At 37.2% G+C, this 24,095-nt stretch overlaps 1 protein-coding gene across 1 annotated transcript in view; it reads right to left on the bottom strand.

The window, feature by feature from the left end:
* Positions 1–254: 254 nt before the first annotated feature.
* Positions 255–24,095, bottom strand: part of NDC80 (NDC80 kinetochore complex component) — a 54,636-nt gene continuing 30,795 nt past the window's right edge. The window contains exons 12-17 of the mRNA XM_060120724.1: positions 22,632–22,784; positions 19,657–19,746; positions 12,327–12,419; positions 11,673–11,803; positions 10,736–10,838; positions 255–688 (exon numbers count right to left, since the gene is read on the bottom strand). Coding sequence (XP_059976707.1) covers positions 551–688; positions 10,736–10,838; positions 11,673–11,803; positions 12,327–12,419; positions 19,657–19,746; positions 22,632–22,784 — 708 coding nt within the window. The 3' untranslated portion in view covers positions 255–550. The remainder of the gene's footprint in view (positions 689–10,735; positions 10,839–11,672; positions 11,804–12,326; positions 12,420–19,656; positions 19,747–22,631; positions 22,785–24,095) is intronic.

The following is a 24,095-nucleotide window of genomic DNA, read 5'->3' as shown; positions in this document are numbered from 1 at the left end:
GCCAACCTTTGTATGGTTTATCCCAGGGATTGGCAAACTTTCTGTAAAGGGCCAGATAGTACACATTTTTGGCTTTTCAGGCCACATGATCTCTGTCGCACACACTTAACTCTGCTCTTGTAATGGGAAAGTAGTCATAGATGGTATGTAAGTGAATGGGTGTGATTAGATTTGGCCCACAGTTAGTTTGCTGACTCCTGGTTTAATTCAAAATACCTATTTTTCTAACTATCTCAAGTTAGGCAGAGAGATCATGGGAAAAACACACTTTATTGATATAAGTTTATTAACTACAGGTACATAATATAATTGGTCTTTCATAACTAAAGATAACAGTCCAACCAGTTATAATTTCAGGTTATACATACCTTAAGTTAATGAACTAGATTTATAAAAGATATAAAAATATTTCACGGGCTTGGGAAGATGTGGTCATGAGACTTCATTGTAAGGAGGGATATAGGATATGCTAAGAGATTTTTCAAACCTACAAAGGACATTTCAAAATTTCCACTGTTAATAAAGTTCTCGCTTAATCACCATTTTATCTTCATTCATCAGAAGCCTTAAGTAGAGCAGCTTTCTTCTTATACTTGTCTCCAATCTCTCTAATATTGTCCAAGAGATCTTCAGACGTGTATTCTTCATACTCTCTATCAGCTTTAGCAATCTGCTCCTCAAGATGTTTCTAGTGGAAACAATTAACAACTGTTAATGTAAAAACATTAATTTCTTTTAAAGTGTTTAATTGTGAAATCTACAAATAAGAGTATAACATTTGTAAGAAGAGGAATAAAAAGAATACTCTTGCATCCACCTAGCAGGCTCCTTTTGTGCCCTTTCCTAATCTTATACCCTCTTTTCTCCCAGACACAACCATTCTCCTGAAAGGTACTTTTCTTTATACTTTTACTACACACACACAGATTAAATATATAAATGATATACTAGTTTAGTGGTACCTGGTTTTAACCTTCATGTTTACTGAACAATATTAAATGTAATGTGTTATGACTTGGGTTTTTTTCCACACAGAATTTTGAGATTCATTCATGTTATTGCATATAGCTACAGTTTATTCATATACTGCTATATAACATTCTGTTGAATGAATATACCAACATTTACTTATCCATTTTACTGTTAATGAATTTTTGTTTGTTCCCAGGTGTGGTAGGCTGACTCCTCAAAGGTGTCCATGTCCTGATCACAAGAACCTGTGAATGTGCTATCTTACATGGTAAATGGAACTTTGAAGATGTGACTGAGTAACGGATTTTGAGAAAAGGAGATTATTCTGCATTATCCTGGTGCGTCCAATGTACAACGGTCTTTATAAGAGGGAATTGGCAGTGTGGGAGTCGGAGAGAGAAGACATAAGGACAAAAGAGAGCTCAGAAAGGACAGACGATGCTGTGTTGCTGGCTTTGAAGATGGAGGAAGAGGCTGCAACCCAAGGACTGCAGGTGACCTCTGGAAGGTGGAAAAGGCAAGGAACTGGATTCCTCCCTAGACCCTCTAGAAGGAGTACAACCCGGAGGGACCATTTTAGACTTCTGACCTCCAGAAATGTAATCACTCAAATCATTTTCTGGTCTGTGGTTCAGATGAACAATACTTGTTAAAAAAGGATCCATGAAAGGTTATAGAGCCACTAAGTGGTTGAACTAGGAAGAAGTGGGTAGAACCTAGGTTTTCTGACCTAGTATTTATTCCAGGATGCTTTTCTTAGTTCTTACCACTAAGCAGAGAAAGTACTGGCAAGCAAGCAGCAGTTCATGTCATTCAGGAGAGATGAGGGGATATAAGATCAAATGTTCTGTTTTCAAATAAATGAAAGCCTATTAATGTGATATGATGAGCTTTTTTCCCCCTTAAACAATTCACAACTGGGAATACATTATCTCCTAATAAATTACCAAGGAATTTTAGATTTAGCAATTTATTTTAGTTTTTGGGCTCTGTACAGCAGGTTGGAGGAATAGTTTTATTGTTAAACTTTCAAGCTATGTGAAAGGTGGAGCTAAGGGAGACTTCATGTTTCTGAAATACTATTTTCTGTGTTTATACGAAATTAACAGAAAAGAATGTTAAAAAGAAACAACTGGGACTTCCCTGGTGGCGCATTGGTTAAGAATCCGCCTGCCAATGCAGGGGACACAGGTTCATTCCCTGGTCCGGGAAGATCCCACGTGCTGCGGAGCAACTAAGTCTGTGTGCCATGAATACTGAGCCTGTGCTCCGCAACAAGAGAAGCCACTGCAATGAGAAGCCCACGCACCGCAATGAAGAGTAGCCCCCGCTCGCTGCAACTAGAGAAAGCCCGCACAGCAACGAAGACCCAACACAGCCAAAAATAAAATCAATAAATAAAAAGTCCATAAATATATTAAAAAAAAACATAAAAAAACAAACGAACAACAGGCTATAAATGGAGTCACTTGAGCTAAGCCTATGTCACTAAAAGGGACTTAATACCTAACCTAATTGCAGTTTCAACCTTCCCCAGGAACGTAATCTTTACTGGTCCTTTTGGAATTTCCTGGTCAGCATCAGTGAGGTAATCTGCCTAATAACAACCTTGTATCCCATAAAGGGAGGTGACCTTGCCATCTTGCCTGAAATAATTAATCCTTTTTAAATTTATGACTTCTTTGTCCCCCCCACCCCCTACCCTGCCTTTAAAAACCTTTTCTTTTCTGTAGCTCCTTGGAGCTCCTTTCTATTTGCTAGATAGGATGCTGCCCGAAACATGAATCACTGAGCAAAGCCAATTTGATCTTCAGATTTACTCAGTTGAATTTTTCTAACAGTTTTGGTTGCAGCAACGGGATCCGAAGTGAACTTCTGATAGGGTCTCAGGAACAATGAGAAATGCAGGTGTGGTACCCATGAAGCCTTTGGTTCACTGTCTTTCTCACTGTTTCTGAGGGCCGTGGGTAAGTTCCTCTCAGTTCTGAACTCTGCTCTATTTGTGTCAAGGCTCCAGATATAATTGGCTTTCCACACGTTTCCTATTTGACTGGAAACTCCAGGCCTTGATTCTGCCCCAAGAATCTATTCACATGGGAACTGTTAGTGGCAGTTCCAAGTTCCCATTTATGTGGAGCCCCTGTCTGCAATCCCATTTGCTGAGGTTTGCTGGCTCAATCCTTTTCCCATCCCCCAGGTGACACACTGGAAACTGGTGTTACCAGCTGGAGTAGGACACGGTCCAACTTAAGAACCAACTGGGTCTGGAATCGGACTGGGTCTGATTTAGGTGGACTGGGTCCAGTGTGAGGCCTCAGATGAATAAAATTTTGTTTTAAGCAAAGGCTATTACTTATAATGGTGATCTTGGAAGAACTCCCCCCCCCAAAAAAAAACACCCCTACAAAAACAAATTACCCAAACAAAATACCCCTCAAAACTTAAACTAACAGGGCTTCCCTGGTGGCACAGTGGTTGAGAGTCTGCCTGCCGATGCAGGGGATATGGGTTCTGCCCCGGTCCAGGAGGATCCCACATGCCGCAGAGCGACTAGGCCCGTGAGCCATGGCCACTGAGCCTGCGCGTCCGGAGCCTGTGCTCCGCAACGGGAGAGGCCACAACAGTGAGAGGTCCGCGTACCGCAAAACAAAAACAAAAACAAAAAAATCCTTAAACTAACAAATAAAAAACCAAATAAATAGAAATAAAAATAAGATCCTTAAAATCAAAAGAGTTAAGTACACTACCTTCAGACATACCTGCTTATGGTCTCAGAAGCTATAAATATCTACAAAGATGGCCAAAATTTTACTAAAGACAACCTGGAATTTTGTGTCTTGAGGACTTGGCTTGGTAACCATCAGATTGCGAGCCCCAAAATATGGCCTGCCTGACAGAAGTGTGTGCTGAACTGCATTTGTGGCCAGGGTCCTACCAAACTGCCACCAGCCCTCGGGGAAAGTACAGTGGCCATCATGAGGAAAGTTCCAATTAGATAGATAACTTAAGAAGTGCACTTAAAAAGTATAAAAAAGCCTCTAAAAAGCTTCAAAATTGCAAAATAGTTCATTGAAAGGTTTGTTACAAAAGGCTAACGAAAAAGACATAAGAGGCACCTAAAACAAAAGACTAGAAGACTGACATAACTCCTGCTGCTGTCCTTTATCCTCCTTTACTTGAGTATTCATTTAGTAATCCTCTCTCTTTCTACTCTGAAGAGACTTACAAAACCATAAACAAAAGTAGCCAAGTGAATGGCCCTACAGATGCAACCATGTCTGCCTTCAAGAGAGGGCCTCCATATGGGCCCCTCCCAGAGCTGACAGAAGTCAGGGATTTTCTGGTAAACTGCTATATTATTTCCTTGAACAGCCAAGGGAAATGAAAATACTTTAAAACCCCACTCGGAGTCTGCAGATGAGATCCTGGGAAAATCGGCAGAAGCTTCCTAAGGGTCCTTAAGAATTCTTACTATAGTCAGATCTCCTGGACCTCTGTCTGTAGTACCCAGTAGAGAGAGGAATATAAAATATCTTTTGCACCATTTTTGGGGATGCCTCTTAATTACAAAATTAATATACAGAAATCTATTGCATTTCTATACACTAATAATGAACTAACACAAAGAGAAATTTGGGAAACAATCCCATTTACCATTGCATTAAAAAGAATAAAATAGCTAGGAATAAACCTACTTAAGGAGGTAAAAGACCTATACTCAGAAAACTATTAGACACTGATGAAAGAAACTGAAGATGACACAAATAGTTGGAAAGATATACCATTTTCTTGGATTACAAGAATATTGTTAAAATGACCATATTACCCAAGGCAATCTACAGATTCAATGCAATCCCTATCAGACTATCAATTGCATTTTTCATAGACCTAGAACAAATAATTTAAAAATTTGTACAGAAACACACAAGACCTCAAATAGCCAAAAAAACCTTGAGAAAGAACAGAGCTGTAAGTATCATGTTCCCTGACATCAGATTACACGACAAAGATACAGTAATCAAAACAGTATGGTACTAGCACAAGAACAGACACATAGATCAATGGAACAGATAGACAGCCCAGAAATAAACCCATGTACTTATGGGCAATTAATCTATGACAAAGGAAGTAAGAATATAGATTGGAGAAAAGATGGTCTCTTCATTAAGTGGTGCTGGGAAAACTGGGCAGCTACATGTAAAAGAATGATATTAGAACATTTTAACACCATATATTCAATACAAAAACAAACTCAAAATGGGATTAAAGACCTAAATGGATGACTGGAAACCATAAAACTCCTAGAAGAAAACATAACCAGTACACTCTTTGACACTGGTCTTAGTAATATTTAGAATATAAAATAGACATTTACACACATAGAATATAAAAAAGACATTTACACACACACACACACACACACACACACACACACACACAACAGAATACAGAAAAGAAAATCAGGCATGGCTTTCTGGACATAAGAGAAACGATTTTTGGCCAAAGTCATTTTGTGATCTAAGCCTGGCCTCAGTGCTTGCCCTTGAACAGGTCTCAGTAATTAATGATCTTAAGGGAACAGAAGAATGCAGAAACAAATTGTTATCAGACAAGAGAAATAACAATAGCAAAGCTATTTTATCTGTTGTAAAGACTTCCAGTTCTGTTTCAATGTGGAACATTAGCCTGAAGTGCTCAACCTTCAGATCAACTGGAACCTAAGGGATGATGATGTTGACCTTTTCTGACACCTGTGGCTTGAAGCAAGTAAAGTCTGGACTCTGTGGACTGCCCAAGCCCCTTCATGAATATGTATGTACCCTTAGCTTAAAACTTCCCCAACTTTGCTGTTTGGGGAGACACTGCTTTGGGAAAGATCCCTGGTGTTCTCCTTATGTGTTGCAAGTAATCATAAATCCTTCCTTCCCCCAGTCTTGGTTGTGTCTTTTGGCTCGACACCCACCAAGAGGCAAGCCCAATTTTGAGGTAACACTTTTACAGAAAAACTAAAGATATTTGGGTCTATTGGTAAACACGTCCAGTGCCACACATAGAGAAATTTACTATGAGAAAATATGCATTTTTATAAAAAGCATTTATAAATTTGGCAAGCCACAGAATACCAGTGTGAGTCACAACTGTTTACTTCTTAGTTTCCACCAGCAATTAAGGTTTTTAAGGGTTAAAAATTCTAATACATATGTAATTAAAGTTACTAGAAATAAAAAGATAGCTGTAGAAGGTTTATAGAAAAGGAATCTCATGAAAGGAATTTATGCATCGTCAAACTGGGAAAGACAGAATGAATTTATTATAAGGATTTAAAAAATAAGCTTTAAAATCAGTAATGTACTTATGTAAAATTAAAACTTAAATTTCTGGGGCTTCCTTGGTGGTTCAGTGGTTAAGAGTCCGCCTGACAATGCAGGGGACATGGGTTCAAGCCCTGGTCCAGGAAGATCCCACATGCCGTGAAGCAACTAAGTCCATGTGCCACAACTACTGAGCCTGCGTGACACAACTACTTAAGCCCATGCGCCTAGAGCCTGTGCTCTGCAACAAGAGAAGCCACTGTGATGAGAAGCCCACGCACCACAATGAAGAGTAGCCCCCGCTCACCGCAACCAGAGAAAGCCCGTGCACAGTCAGCGAAGACCCAACGCAGCCAAAAATAAAATTAAAACAAAAACAAAAACAAAAACCCTTAAATTTCTTTCATCTGTTAAAAGAACAAAAATTTCTTGGACTATTGGTCTGCTTCTAGTAAGTGATTCAAAGGTTTTTCTTGATCTTTTAAGCAATCTGCCAAGAAAAGAAAGATTTTGTGTCTTGTCAAAATAATTTCCTGTGTTTCATGTTTTTTAAATCAGTTCTTTGATTACTATTAAAACAGCTTATTCCTTATTAAAACAGCTTCCTTATTAAAAATAGTCTTCCTATTAAAACAGTCCTCCTTATTAAAACAGCTATTGTTTTGTTTGTTTGTTTTGGCAACTATTTAACTTTCTGCATTTGACTTCTGTCACTATGGTTAGATAAATAACTTAAGTATTGTTTCACAGTGACCTGTCTGACCAAGTATTTTAAAACCTTTTGATAAGGAAATTTCCTTATCAATTCCATTATAATAAACTCTTATTAAATCTTTAACAATGGGCATTTAAAAAAAGTCTTCTGTCATTTCAGACAGTTATTGTTTTCCTCAGATGCTTTTGTAAAAGTGTTCCTACAAAAGTGCTTCATCTTCAAGAAGATTCATGGAAAGGACTTTTGAAAAGTACAGGTTTCTGATAACTTTGAAGATCATAAAAATGAACTGTGTAAGAATTTCCAGAATTAATGGAAATACAGGATTTAAGCAGAACAAGAATTAATGACACGGGACTGAATGAACTGAGGAGGATGATTAAAATTTTTATGACTTTGTTGTAAAACATGGCTGGTTTCTTAATTTTTTTGTTTTTCCAGATTTAAAGAAACCTTTTCTCTTAAGCCATTTATGACTTAACAGCAATTGGTAAAGTATACCTTTGTAAACTAAGATGAAACATTTACTTTTTCTCCCTACCTGAACACTCCAGAATTCAGAAACTCTTAAATATTCTTTTCATGGCAATATAATTAAGTTATTTGCATAAGTTCAATATGAATCTGTTCTTGTAACAGGATACGACTGGAAACATTGGCTATATTACCAAGGCTTTAACTGGACTGTCACATTTGACAGAGATGTACATAAACTCAGATGGGACGAGACAGTTTTAAGGTATTAAGTTTGACTTTATGGAGCCAATAAAGCCCCTTGAAAACTTGACCTGGTACCTTGCTTACAAGGTTCCAGCAAAGCAGTCTTAAAAAGAACTTACATGGTCAATCACTATTCTTGCTGCACTTCTGTAAATAACCAAGCCAAATTTAATGCAGACAAATTAGTTTTACTGTGATTACCCATGGAAAAAATAAACAGGGATAATTGTAGAGAGAAAAGTTATGCCTGCACCTTTGTGGATATTAGATTCCAGTCCTGTTAATTGTCTTTGAGGTTTTGTCACATATCTGTAAATTGGACTGGATCCTGAATTCTTCTAGCTCCTCAAATATCTGGCTACAACCCTCCAAACTAACATTTCCAAATTTCTCCTACACTTCTAATTTAGAGTCAGTAATAACAAAGACTGCCTTGAATTTCCTTGGACGAGAATTACAACAGATCCTCCTCACTACCCAGATGGCAGCCAAATTTCAGGGACGTGAATCTCAGATATACATCTCCAGCTGAAGAAGGCTCCACCTGACATCTGGTCCTATATAAACGCTGGAGACCTCCAAACCAAATTGATAGGAAGAGAAGTAGCTGACACTGAGGTAGAATGCTTCCTCCCAAGATGCTGGATCAAGATTTATGCTTTAACTAAACATGAAACCCTTTCTTCTCTTTCTTTCCTTTATTCTGGCATTGGCCTGAAAAGATAGTGCCATTATCCGTATCTCCCAGGTCAATGCTCAGGCGGGTAACATTTCAAATTGCTGGATCGGTCATTAAGAAAACAAAACACTCTGATAGGTTCATGATGCAAGAGATCCCTGGTCTGTTTCTTCATTTCTGGTTAATAACCCCAAACTTGGGGAATTTGGCATCCAGGCTCTATACAAAGTGACACAGGCGAGGGTAACCAGAATAAAGCTGCCTGTGTGTTCTACAGATCCTTAAAATTTTCCTGGTCTCAATGGATGTCACATTTCCAGTACTGAGCCACAGATTCAAATGGGAATTACCAGGAGGGATTCATTACTCTGGATTTGATTCCTTTGAGAGAACCCTACCTTCCCCGGGTAGGAGTTACTGCAATTGAGGCTATGATCAGGAACCTCTCGCTAACTCTTGAAAGCATTATGGAATTTGCCGCTAAAGCAACAACTGCCCAACAAAAATCCTTAGACTCTTTGGCTGAAATTGTTCTTGATAACAGGATAGTCCTTGATTATATTTTAGCTGAGCCAGGAACTGTTTGTGCTGTGGCCAACGCCACCTGCTACACCTGGATTACCACTTCTGCGGAAGTTGAAACTCAGTTAACGTAAGATCACTGAGCAGGCCACTTGGCTTAAAAAGGCGACTCCTTCAGTGGGGTCTTTGACTTATTTGGTTTCGATTGGTTTGGGTTTTGGGGACCATGGCTTCAAAGTGCACTTCAAACACTGGGGATTATCTTGCTTATTATAATCATAATGGTCTCCCCAGTGCGTTGCATTCTCTTAAAAGCTTTAAATGCATGTTTGCAGCTGCTAACCAACAAGCAAATGATTTCCCTAAGACTGAAAAATCAGTAAAGAAGCAAAGGGAATGACCAAATCAACAATTGTGAACTTGGAGCTGGGATCTGTGAATATTACATGGATTAAGCAAGAACATCATGACCTATGAATACCACACAAAGCATCAACAAAAACTGCAAGCAATAGTTGAGAGTGGTGCTAACGCCTTAAATTTTGATCACGTCTCTCTCAGTCAAGCTGAGAGTGTGATCAAAAGGGGGGAACTGTTAAAAAGGAACAACAGGCCCAAAATGGAGTCACTCGTGCTAAGTCCATGTCACCAAACTAGGACTCGATACCTAACCTAACTGCCGTTTCAACCTACCCCAGGACTGTAATCTAACTGGTCCTTCTGGAATTTCCTGGTCAGGACCAGTGAGGTAATCTGTCTAATAGAATCTTTGTCCCACAAAGGGAGGTGACCTTGCCACCTTGCCTGAAATAATCCTTTTTAAATTTAAGTCTTCTTTGTCCCACTCCCCCTCTGCCTTTGAAAACCTTTTCCTTTCTGTACTCCTTGGAGCTCCTTTCTATTTGCTAGAAGGGATGCTGCCCAACACATGAATCACTGGATAAAGCCGATTTGACCTTCAAATTTATTCAGTTGAATCTTGCTTTGTAACAGGAAAAATATTTGTTATTAACACATGCTCTTTCATCTTAATCATAATTAAATCTTAAACGTACTAATATGTTTTCAGTATGTAGAATATGGCCTGGCACAACATCATTATATACTGTTGATGTAATAAATATCATTGTATGTTGTTTATGCAAATAAAACAGATTATTTTTTATTAAGGGCTTGTACCTTAAGCAACAAGAAGAGTAACTTAATAATTAAGTGACAGAGTTGCACAACCCTCACCACAATCTTTGTGCCCATCTGCCCTTATTCCCACCCCAGCTCCTGGCAACCACAAATCTACTCTCCAACTCTGTGGATTTGCCTTTTCGGAACATTTTATATTAGTTAGTCATAAATATGTAGGCTTTCACATCTTTTACTGAGCATAATGTTTTTGACATTCGTGCACGTTGTAGCATGCGTAAGTGCTTCTTTCCTTTTTTTGCTGAATCGTATTCCAATATATGGGTATATCATTCACCAGTTAATAAATATTTGGGTTGTTTACACTTTTTGGCTATTATGAATAATGTTGCTATGAACATCTGTCTGCAAGTCTTTGTATGGACATATATTTTCATTCCTTTTGGTGGGTTGATACCTAGGAGTGGAACTGCTGGGTTATATAGTAAACCTATGTAAAACAGATCACTTTACGAAATGCACACTGCTACACAAAATTCTTCTGATAAATTTTTACTAGATCATATTTTCCACAGAAATAAAATTTATCATTTAATTTCTGTAGAAACAAAACAGAAATACATAAAAGTTTTAAAAAGTTTTCTTAGAATGTAGGAAAGACCTTCACACACTTACCTCTACAGACCCTACGTGTGTAGCAACCATCTCTAAAAGACGCTGCAAGTTATTTCCCACTTTTCGTCTTTCTTCAGTTGTGGTCTGCACAACTAGTTGGCATCTGTAGGATAAAAACTCTTGTTTGAATTGTCTAGGACAAAACCTAATATATCAGTTCTAGCTACCTCACTTCTTTTTATATTCAATAAAACCAGGCTGTGATTGGTATAGGTGCTGCTTGCCCAGTGTATCATTCACAAAGGTACAGTTCACAATCATTAAAACAGAAATAAAAACATTTTCAAAGATCCCATGCAAGCAACAGCACAAAACAGCACCAAAACCTCATGCTTTAATATACAAAGCTTGGGAGCAAATTGTTTACCTGAGTCTCTAAAAGGATTGTAAACTTAATCAGGGACAAGACATTAAATACATATGAATGAGGAAATAGGAGCCTTAGGCATTCAAATTTAAATTAAAAACAAAGACTATATGCCAAAGATACCTTCGACTAAGTTTTCTGTCCCTAGGCTACAAATAAGGAAACAAAGAGGTGTGATTTTCTTAAGGATTAAGGTGTGATTTCTTAAGGTTGGATACTTCCAACCTCAAAGAAAGTTTATTTTGTAGTTTTTTTGAGGGCCCCTTAACACTTAAAAGAAAAAAAGTGTATTTTAATATAAATTAACATAGAGCCTATGGGTTAACTATTCAGTCCCCTTCTGACTGAAAAGATAATAGGGGGGCAATAGCTATAATGGTAGCAGAATGTATTTATCTAGGGAAAGTATCTCAAGTGTCTCAAGCTGTTCTGCTTAAGTTCTACTCATCACTCCCTCTGCCCCAAATAGCTCTATAATATAAATTAAAGCAAATAAACTTAGACCTAGTTTTATATAAATGTTAACTAAACTGAAAATAAACATTACAAATCTTGGCAAGATGAACTTACTCCCGCTGAATAGCATCTAACTCATTCATAGCTTCACTGAGGCCCTCGTTAACTGCACTCTCCAGCAGGTGCTTGTGTTTCTCCAAGGACTCCAGCTCATTGGCACATTTTTTGTCCTCTTCCTCAGCTTCCTATCAGGATAAAGTCATGGTTAAGTTTTTTCAGTATTCACATTCTACACACTCCAGGAGGATTTAAAAAAATGTATGTAAAGCATTTAAAAAAATCAGGTTGCACCATCATTTGTATTTGCAGGATGCTTACTGCTTTACATGTAAGAGACTTTTAAAATGGTCTTTTGGAAATTTTATACTATAAACATAAATGTGACCTTTTCAATAGGCCTATACAGAATTCATTTAGCAGTAATTTCAAGTCTGTACTACAGGAAATATACTGAATCACAAATGCAAGTATAAAATATTAATAGAATACTAAACATGTTCTATGGTAAAATAGCTGAATTCCAGAAAAAAGTCCTCTAGAAAAACAAAATAAAATAACTCCTTAAAATAAACTTTGGGTGAGAAGATTAAACTAAAGACAAGTTATAGGATATAGCTTAAAAATTTCAGTTTGATGTCAGAATAGATGTCTAGTCCATTAACCATGACATGGCTTTGGATAACCTAAACAAACGGGCAAAGTTCTTACCTTAACTTTTTGTTGGTGAAGATCATCCAGCTTTTGAACTTCTTCTTTCAGAGTTCGCACACTTCTCCTGCTTTCTGTGATCATTGTATTTAACTTGAAGAATAAAACTTTGGTTAAGAAATCATAACTACACATCAAAAAAATTTTAACAAGTTATAAAACTTTTATGTTATCAATCAACTAACTGATCCATGTTATATCTTCTAGTTCTCGTGGGCTCTTACCTTTTATTTGTCCTATAAATTTATTATTTCCCAAAGAGAAGTTAATTTCAAGAAGACATGTTTTTTAATACATAATATTTAAATGCAGAGTGGTATAGTAGGGCATTAGTTAGGAATTAAAAATCTGGCCTAATTCTCACTAAAATAAAGATACCAATATCTGTTTTTCCACTAGTGGCTGTGGGAGTACTTTTCAAGATCTCATATATATTATACAAGTATTACATATAATTAATATTCTTATATTAACTTAATAAATACAAATTGTTTTGCTCTCTAGTTTTGAAGTCTCAATTTATTTAGATTTTATCTACTTGAGTTAGTTATCTAGATTTCATTTGTGTGTTCACTTTCTGGGATGTTAAAGAGAACTATTTATATTGATTTTGTTTGATAATATTTGCTAATTGGTTATAGTCAATGCATTCTTCCAAAGAGTAATAAAGTAACTACATTTAATCTTGTTCAAGCTTGAGCTTTAAGATCTGATGAAACCAAAACTGGGAAAAAAAAAAGTGTTTCTAAAAAAAAAAGAAAAAAGTGTTTCTGAAGTTCATTTCCTGTTGACAAGTGCTGATACCAGTTGATATTGGTAATTAATAGAGAATGTTTTTCAGCTAGATCAAGATGATAATATTTCCAACAGGAAACAGAAAATAGTTGACATCTTTCTTTAAAAGGATGATTCTACACATACATAAATTAAAAAAATATATACCTTTTGGGAAAAATTTAGTGAAACTATTGTTATTTGGCAAAAGATAGGATGGTAAAATGACCAAACTTATTAAAGAAACCTGCACATAGTACTTTTTTTTTCCCCTTTTCTTTTCTTGCATATAGTACTTCTCATTCAGTCATCCAAAGTCCCTTGTAAGGGACATTCCTTTCTTATTTACAAGAAGAGAAGAGTGGGCTGGAAAGAATGCTGTTTACTCAGGATCACACAACTAGCATACGCCCAGAACTCAAAACTAACTCCAAGGTCTTTTTCTAATACCACTTGTCTTTCACATTTTAAAGACCAGAGCTACTGAAGCTATAAACTTTGCTTCCAGTCTAAAGATATGCTACTTCTGAAGTGAACAAACTGCTTCATTAAACTCATCTGCAATAAGACCAATCAACACCCAAATAATCAGAACTTCCACTAGGCCCTCCTGGTTGATCAAATGTGTTGTTTACTTTTATCTGAGCAGCTCTACTTTCCATGTCAGCTTTACTAATGTTACATCAATTAATTAAACATTTTTTTTCCCCGACTACAAAAGCACACATTTCCACTGTGGTAAACAGGGGAAGCATTAAAGAAAATAACAATCACCAATAATTCTGCAATCCCTAAGACCTACTAAGATTTGGCTTCCTCCCTCCCTCCCTTCCTTCTTCCCTTCTTCTCTTTCCAAATTTCCTTCCCTCTTTCCCCCCCGCTTCTTTCTTAGCTCTCAAGTTGCTTATAAGCAAAGAAGATACCATTAATTAATTAGATGATTATTTTTCTTCTATAATTGAGATGACAGAAGCCACTAGACTGCCTCCAGTCAACCAACCAACCAGCATGAGACCTTTCCTTCTTCCTTCCAGTCAGTTTCAGGATGCAGGGCACACATTTTCTTCATGAGGAGAAGTAACCCCTCCAGCTCTTCTCTGGATCTCATGCCTTTTTATTTCTTCACAACCAGACTCAAATCCATCAATTCCTTTCGTTCCTAATTTTTTAAACTTTACCCTCTTTCCATGAACTCTCTCCCTCGTCATTAAAACCAAACAAACCTCTCCCATAAACAAACAAACAAACAAATTACACACAAAAAACCAAAAATCTTTCCCGCACACCACTTTCCAGCTACTGTTCCTTCTCCCTTCCTTAGATTCAAACATTTGCAATAGATTTGTAGTAGTCCCTGAAGAACTACCTTTTCGGATTATAGTATCTTCCTCTTTCACCGTTCAAACTCCACCAGTAATATGCTTTCTGGCTCTTCTGGTTCATGAAGTTGCTCTTGCAAATGTCATGAGGAACACCTTTACGGCTAAAGCCAACACGCACCTTTCAGACTTAATCTGAGTAACATTTGTAGTTACTGATCACTCCCTACTGAAACCTTCTTCCTTGGTTTCTAAGACCATGGAAACTCCTGGTTTCTTCTTTAAGTCTTGGGAGGTCCTTCTAATTCTTTCTTATAGATTTCTCTTTCTCTGCTTGTACTTTGGATGTGGATGTTCTCCTAGTATTCTCACCTTGGCTGTATTCTCATTCGCTCACTTAGGAGAGCTCTCTCTCATTCTCACACCTGGGGGAATCTCCTGACTGTAATTACATGTATGCTAAAAATATCTATCTGTATCTATATTATTTCCAAACCCCAACTGCTTACTGGACATTCTCTACTTTGATATCCCAGAGACCTGAAACAGCATATCCCAGCCTGAAATTCTCTGTTCTACAACCTTCTTTGTATTCTTTATCAAGGTTTTAGGACATCACCATTAACAAAGAATCTCTCTTTGACCAAACTACTCAGGATCTTCTGAACTCTCTTCCCAATTAGGCTGACTTTCGGGCGTTCATGTTTGTCTCTGTATTATCCAATTTTAAGCAAGAATCCTGCTAAGTCACTTTAACCAGAATCTCCCATCCCGAATAACTGATCTGGTTCCTCATCCTCTACCACGCCCCAGGTGATGGCTGATCACCTTGGCCTGCCTTCAGCAAGAAACCTGTTAGGTTGGTTTAGCCAGAATCCCCCCTTACCCTGATATTTCCTCTCAGTAATTTTCCATCCACTGATCCCCACTCTGCTCCCTGGCTATAAATTCCCACTTTTCTTTGCTGTATTTGGAATGAGCCTAGCCTACTACAAAACCTCACTGTAATAGCCCCCCCCTTGAATAAAGTCTGCCTTATCACCACTAACAAGTGTCATAAATAATTTTTCTTTAATACCATATACCAAAGCTGGACACCTGGACATTCTTAATTTCTCACTCTTCCTTAACCTTCACATCCAAGTGGACCACTAAATTATGCTGTTTCAATTTTTTTTTTTGGCCGCGCTGTGCAGCTTGTGGGATTTTTAGTTCCCCGACCAGGGATCGAACTCTGGGCCCTCAGCAGTGAGAGCGAGGAGTCCTAACCACTGGACCCCCAGGGGATTCCCTGTTGTTTCAATCTTTAAATCTCTTTTCTCCATCCTCACTGCAGTAGCGTTGGTTTGAATCCTTATGGCTCAGAATACTGTTAGATCTCTTGTGTGTCTCTAGTCTCATGACCTCTAACCTGTTCTTCAAAATGTCAACACTGTGAGCTTACTGAGATACACAGCTTTTATTCCCTTGCTTAAAAACCTTCAATGGTCCCTGCTACCTATAGAATAAAAATTCAACCAGTAAGCAAGAACAAGTAAGTCTCCTCAGAATTAGGTTTTTGTTTCTCCAGGCTTCTCCTCTACCCTATTGATAACTTAAACTCATGGTAATTCTTCTTTTTTTTTTTTTCATGGTAATTCTTTAACATGCCATGCTCTTTGGTCTCTGGGCCTTCTGCAGTAGGGATGTGTGTGTATCCTTTCATGTATCCACTGGGCAACTCCTTCTTGTTATTCATCACTCAGCTCACCTACCACTTCCTTCAGAAAGAACCTTGTGCTTATCTTTGGTGTATTATAAGAATCCACAGCATGCTGTATTTACACTCCAAAAGTATTATGATGAAAGTGATTGTTTTCATGTCCACCTTTCCACACAAAATAAGAATTCACAAAGGCAGATATTACATCACCAACACTGATTACAGTACAGGCATGTATAGCAGACTCTTAAAAAAGTTTGCTAAACAAATTTCAATTGCTAATATTTAATTTAAACTTTACACTTTATTCATAAGTATGATTGGTTTAATGTTCTTCTTTTGTGATAATCTTCGTTAGGTTGCAGTATGAGGGTTACACTAGCCTTATAAATTCCCTCCGTATTTATAGTGTTTTCATTTCTCATTTTGTTTCTTCCTGCTTTTTCTTGAACTGTTTTGGCAATTATTTTAAAGTACTTATCAGATTGATTAGTTTTGTTATTTTAATCTATTAATTTCTGTTTAACCTTTACTATTTCAAATGCTATTTTACCTTATGCCATCTTAACTTGGTTAAACTACTTGTCAAATTAGAAAAAATAGTTTTAGTTTTTAGTCTCAAGCATATGACGTCAGTGATCACTCCCTTTTTTTCCAGCTTTACTGAGATATAATTGATGTATAACATTGCATAGGTTTAAGATGTACAGCAAGATGATTTGATACATGTATATACTGTAAAATATTTACCACAAAAAGATTAGTTAGGATCACTCCTTTCTTGAAAAGTCTTCCCTACTTTGCCTTTTATAGCATATCCTCTTCTGATTATTCTTCAACTATTCTGTCTACTTCTTCTAAGTGCTTTTCCTACAATTTCCTTCTTTGGCCAATCCTTTGCCTCTTTCTTCTACAATTCTCCCTAAGAAATATCACCCACATTGGCTTCAACAATCACATATATACTAGAGACCCTAAAATCTGTACTTTCAGACCCAATATCTCTTTTATGTTCTGAATCTATTGCTTCAACTCCCTTTTGGTTTTCTGTGGTCAATGGACAGCAAGCTCATCTCCCAAGCTGTCCTGGTTACTCCCAGCACTAGGTTTTCCTCCTCTAGGTTGTCCACCCCAGAAAAATGGAAGTCACTGTTGATCCTTCTTTCTCTCCTAGCTTTCTTTTTTTTTTTAACTTTTTGGCCTGGCTGCACGGCATATGGGATGTTAGTTCCCTGACCAGGGATTGAACCCACACCCCTTGCAGTGGAAGCGCAGAGTCTTAACTGCTGGACCGCCAGGGAAGTCCCCTCTCCTAGCTTTCATTTGGCCACGAAATGCTTGGGTCCTACCTCCTTAACATTTCTTAAACCTGTCCCCTTCTTCATTTTCTATTCTAATACTATGGTTTAACCTCTTAATTTCAGTTCCCCTCTACTAAGTCATTTTTTTCTATGCCCAAAGGAGTTTTGCAAAAAAAATGCAACTCTGATTAGCATAATTGCATATATTGGTCTTCTCCAAATGGGCTTTATATTTCATATAAACTTTAGTTATATTTATCTTTGGAACATTAATATGGGGCCTAGCCTATTGTAGGCATTTCATAATTGCCTTCCCACCCGGCCCAAACTTTCCTGCCTATAGCTTTTAAAAAGTTTCAAGTCAGGGACTTCCTTGGTGGCGCAGTGTTTAAGAATCCACCTGTTGGGGCTTCCCTGGTGGCGCAGTGGTTAAGAATCCGCCTGCCAACGCAAGGGCCACGGGCTCGAGCCCTGGTCCAGGAAGATCCCACATGCCTCGGAGCAACTAAGCCCATGTGCCACAACTACTGAGCCCACGCACCACAACTACTGAAGCCCATGCACCTAGAGCCCGCGCTCCACAATGAGAAGCCACCGCAATGAGAAGCCCCGCACACTGCAACTAAGAGTAGCCCCCACTCGCAGCAACTAGAGAAAGCCCGCACACGGTAATGAAGACCCAACGCAGCCAAAAATAAATTTAAAAAAAAAGAAAAGAGGAAGCCATACAAGGCTAAATTCCTTTAAAAAAAAAAAAAAAGAATCCACCTGCCAATGCAGGGGACACGGGTTCGATCCCTGGATCCTTGGTCTGGGAAGATCCCATATACCGTGGAGCAACTAAGCCTGTGTGCCACAACTACTGAGCCTGCGCTCTAGAGCCCACGAGCCACAACTACTGAGCCCACGTGCCACAACTACTGAAGCCCATGCACCTAGAGCCCACGTGCCACAACTACTGAGCCCATGCGCCTAGAGCCTGTGCTCAACGAGAAGCCACCTCAATGAGAAGCCCGCGCACTGCAACGAAGAGTAGCCCCTGCTCGCCACAACTAGAGAAAGCCCGTGCGCATCAATGAAGACCCAATGCAGCCAAAAAAAAAAAATAAAACATAAAAAAGTTTCAAGTCAGTTGAAAATATGTTTCAGTCAAGAGGTTCCTATTGCTTGAAATTCACACCTTTTTGAGAGTCTTCAGGTTTACTGCCCATTCCAACCAGAGAGAAATTGAACTGAAGCAGGCTAAAGGAAGACTTTACCTCAAATAACCATCACCCCTGGGGAACACCTGTTAAAGCAGTCCGAATTCCTATCTTCTTTCCATACTGTGATGTTACAAAACCCACAGATTTGTAGAAACCCCAAATTATAGTAACAATAGTATCATGAAACTCTTCACTTATCTAACAACATTTTCTGTTTGTGGGAGGTGTGAAAAAATTCTCTCTAATACAAAATTACTTTAAAAGTTATCTGTGAAATGCATAGATTTTATTTCCAGATGAGAGAAAATAAATGTTTGTATTCTCAAAAAAGACAGGATTTCTTTTATATCTTGAAATCTGTTAGCCAGAACACAATCGTTCTCGAAAAGTTGAATTAGCTAGGCGTTTCCTTTAACTGTTTGGTGTTATATAAATAATACCTTTTGCTTGCATTTGAGAAGTTTTTTTTAACTTTTCTTAATCAACAATGTTTACTCTAAAGGTTATTGAATATAATAGTATTCTTTCTCAGGTATATTGGTGATATTATGTTGCAAGTATCTCAGAAGCAGGAATTTTCTGAAACTACTTTTGGAAATAGACTTTTATAGACATTTAAAGTTGAACCTCCCTGAATTCTATGGTCCTGAGAAATCTGGTAAATGGAAGTCTCTTAATGTATCATAGTTAGTTAGATTCTAACTGCAAATGATAACATACTTACTTTTATGGTAGTCTCCTCAATTCCCTTTTACTATAAAAAGGAATATTACTAAATTATCTTAAGTTAAAGGAGGCAATTGTCCGTTAGAAAAAAAGCGAGCTTTACTCAGTTTCATATCACTTCATCATCAATGATATGGGAAGCTTAGAATGTTTAAGTAACTTAAAAAGTTACTTCAAGTATTTCTAGGTCAAGGGTGTACCTGACTCTCATTTTTCATAATATTTTATTAAAAATTCATTCCTTATCAATCAGAAAACACAAAATGTTATGTTTGTTTATAATGACTCTGTTTCATTACTTACTTGTTCTAAAGTATCCTCTAACCCCATCTTTTTATTTAGAGCTTTATTAGTTTCTTCTTCAGTTTGGTTCAAGAGTTCTTTGAGTGGTACCTATAAAATACATAGGAATGTGGGTTACATATGACATATGTAATTACAAAATTTCTCTCATGAGGCATCTTTTGGAGAAAAAACGTGAAGCCATGGTATCTTTAATCTAATACACCATCAGTAAGAAAATAAAACAAAAAATTTTTAATGCAATTTCTATAACTATAGAATGTAACTTGCTTTTGGTTTTGAATAATTGCAAAATTCTAGATTTGCTTCTCTACTCTAGAAATTCACTGTTATTATTTAAACATTCTATAAGTACACTTAGTTTAATTGAAGTACACTTGAAAACAACTTATATGTAGTTTTTATTTTTATGCTATGCTCTCTAGATGCATCATTTTTCTCTTAATCCTTTTCAATTATTTAGTCTTACAATTATCTGCTTATATTTCTTCTTTATTTTTACTTATTTATTCTTTTGGCCGCGCCATGTGGCATGCGGGATATTAGTTCCCTGGATTGAACCCATGCCCCCTGCAGTGGAATCATAGAGTCTTAACCACTGGACCGCCAAGTAAGTCCCTCTTCTTTATTTTTTTGCTCCTCATTCTAACTCTGTTGTAGAAGACTTGAAACATGGCAAATGTCCATCAGCAAGGACTGGTTGAATAAGCCACACAATGTAGGACTGAGGCTACAAAAGGAACGAGGAAGATCTCAACACTGTCAGGGAGAGGGAAATTCCCCCTCTACCCTTCTTGAGTTCTAGTGGCAGGACTTATAACAAAACTGAGAGAAAAGGGACTCTCACCACTTTCCCTTCCACCAGATCCTGCAGTCAGAGACTCTAGAGGTTGACATGGCAAGAAATCTTACTTTCTGCCTGCTTTGGCAGATATCCCAGGATCTCTCAGTGGCAGTAGTTTTCCAGCTGGTGATTTCTCCAGGCTGGCTTGTCAAAACTGCCTGGGAGAGGGAAACTTCCCCCTCCCCAACAACATACTACTGTGAGAGATCTGGGGTGGGTTGATCCGTGAATAATGGAAGGTGGGTGTCCAGATATAACTCAGGGACAGCCAGATGGAAGAGATGCATAGGGCAAGGTATGTGGGAAGAGGTGCAGCGCTTCTATGCTCTCTGGGCATGCCACTCTCCCTGCATCTCCACATGTACACCAACAAGCTCTTATCTGCTTGCATTTCTTATATTTATCTTCTATTCTACTGATTTTGTTTGAACACAGTACTTCATTCCTTCCCCTTTTTCTTTTATTGAGATGAAACTCACACTTTAAAATGGTTAAACTGAAATAATTAAGTTAAAATATTAATTTAACATAAAATTAACTCTTTTAAAGTGCACAACTCAGTGGCATTTAGTACATTCACAATGCACTCTCATTCTAGAACAATTTCATCACTCCAAAAGAAAACCCTGTGCATTACTATGTTTTCAGTAGGTCTTTTGAAGTCACTGCTGAGTTTTAATTTTGGCTGTTCTTTTTTGAGAGATGCAATTGCCTCTTTAATCTCTTTAAGAACTTTTCTCCAAATACTACTTATAACAGTTGGGGCTGCATCTTCTTGATGCTATTTCTATTTTTATTGTCCTATTATTATGTAAAACTATTTCCAGGGAGCCAAAAAAAAAATTTTCCTCTTTTCTGAGCATATGCATTCTTTCTGAACCAGGTAATCTTTTTTACAGCAATTTAATTCAGGAAATTGTTTTCTTGAACTAGCATGAAAAACTACTCAAAATAGAGGTGAGTAAACTCTATCTGCCTGCCTGCCTATCTATCTACCTACCTAGCTATTGCTTGAGAAACAATACAGTAAAAGATTAAATGTTTACTGGATGCATTTTTTTCTATTAAAAATGAGTTTAGCTTTATTTAATCAAAGTCTGTCCACCAACAAACTGTAATCTGGGAAAGTAGGAACTGTATCTTTCTAGGTTTTTTGTTTTTTTTTTTTTGGCCACACTGCACAGTTTGTGGGATCTTAGTTCCCTGAACAGGGACTGAACCTGGGCCCAGCAGTAAAAGTGCCAAGTCCTAACCACTAGACCACCAGGAAATTCCTCTTTCCGGGTATTTTATCTCCAGCATCTAGCAGGTATGGAACGTAGTATGTACTCAATAAATAATTTATGGGATAAATGAGTGATTCTAAGGGGAAAAAAAATGCATGCCTTTAGACTTTGATTGACATGCTTCTATTAAAAACTATTTTGAAAACTGACATTTTTTTGGGGGGCCACTAAAATACTAAAATCTGTGAATAATTGAGAAGTTGAAATTAACATTTTTCTTCTCCAAATTACACCTTTGACTATATTTCAAAATTATGTGCAGTTTTCTCATTATTGACTCCTGGTGTTACTTAGTGCTCTATTATATCTCATGCCTTCATGTGTGTCCTTGTGCCTGAAACTTTTCCACAGACCACCCTCATAAACATCTCATCTTTGAAGATTTCATCCAGGTTCACCATCTCTGTGGGGACTTTTCTCTCAATTCTGAGAACTGATCTTGTTACCATACCTTGTAAAGGCTTCTAATAAAGCACGTATATAGTATTTATTTTTATGTCTTTCTCGCTGAGGGGACTAGTAGCAACTTGAGAGCAAGTATCAGGTCATTTTTGTCTTTATAATCCTGGCGTCTATTTTATATGTAATCATATCTTTTATTGGATAGTTGAATAGGTGAAGTATGTAGAGAGGAAGACAAGGCTTTATAATTTGGAGAGTAAGGTACAATAGAGAGCAGATGTGCACTACCAAGAGGAAAGAAGATAAAAAGTTTCAGTGCTGTATTTCTATGTTCAGTCCTGAGTTATGGACATGCTAAAGTTTAAACGCTTACTTACAAATATTATGAGCCAGACATCAACCATATCATTTAAAAACCTTGTGAAGTACTCACGATTACGTACATAAACTTGAGCTCTGTATTTGACAAGGCAGTTGGCACCAGCTTCAGGATTAAACTTAATTTCAAAGTCATAACCTTTGGAATTTTCAGCACCCTTAGGGATAAGTTTTAATTTTCTAGCCAACTTATGATACTCTGCTAATTGTGTTTCAATCTGTAAGAAAAGAACACAAAAACAAACATTAAAAAAACCCAGAGCCCCATTCCATATGGTTTACAATTGGCATTTTTTGGCAGTTTTACACAAAATTATGTGTTTTTTAGTAGTTTATAATTTAGTATTTTTATAGTAGTTTATAATTTTTTTTAGTAGTTTATAATTTAGTATTTTTAGTAGTAAGAATGGCAGTTTTAAAATATAAAGAATGAAAGATTTTTTTCACATTAAATTGTAGGATAGTTTTAACACCATAATTAATTAGTAAGTAATATACTACTGTTCCTCCATTTATCTGACAAAGAGTTTGGAATAAAAGTCCATGTTTAGGTATTAACTAAAATTTACTTTTTAAAGTACCAGAGAAATTATGAAACGAAAACAAACTTAGTTTTGTCAATGTACAAAATATTTCATTTATCCAAAATTAGAGAAATGTAGTCACTTAAGTCTCAAAATATTATTTCAACTGTTTTGATAAAAATATTTTACTAATATGTTCCACATTTCCTGGTCTCCTTCCCTTTGTTCAAGGCTCTGTTCAAATTATATCATCAGAAAGGCTTTCCCTCTAATATAACACCCCCAATTTCTCTACCCTCTTGCTTTACTCTTCTTCATAGCACTTATTACTACCTGACATACATTATTTATTTGTTCATCTCCGTTAGTTGAAAGTATGCTCCATGAAAGCAGTTGCATCCCCAACACCTAAAACAGTACCTGGCATACAGTACCTAGTTTTTGATTAAATAAATGAATTTGCAGAGTCTAGGCAATTTATTTTCATACTGCTTCTTCCATTTAGTACATACTTAGTTTCTCATTGCTGTTATCCACCCATAAAATTGAATACTTTGAAAGAATAAAATGGCAAAAGTACTTATTGGAATCTGATTAAATAATTTGCAATTTCCAAAAATTTATCAGCTCTCAAAAGCAATACTACTTATATGTTAAATTTAAGATTCCTTATTAATAAATCAGGAAATCATTTCAACTACTATAGTAGCTCTCCAGGGACAACTAAAGTATGTAGGTCTATTTGTCCTTGCAGTAAATGATCACAGGGGTAGTTTCTTCTGTTTTTCACTAGGATTTTATTTCTGTAATAAAACAGCTTTCTCAAGCCCATGCACTTTATCACACCTAACTGCAGGGAGAGCAAACATGTGGCACATTTCTCCTTCCCACAGCTAATTCAGACAGTGAAAACTCATCACACTCTTTCCTGATGAGTCTAGATGCAGCCTCAATGTCTATCTCAACAAAGAGCTCCAGAAGGACACTACCAGTCAGAGGTGGCAT

The sequence above is a fragment of the Lagenorhynchus albirostris genome, chromosome 14 (assembly GCF_949774975.1).
Source record: "Lagenorhynchus albirostris chromosome 14, mLagAlb1.1, whole genome shotgun sequence".
NCBI lineage: Eukaryota > Metazoa > Chordata > Mammalia > Artiodactyla > Delphinidae > Lagenorhynchus > Lagenorhynchus albirostris.
Note: the sequence above shows the minus strand (reverse complement) of the source record. Positions and strands in the feature narration are given on the sequence as shown.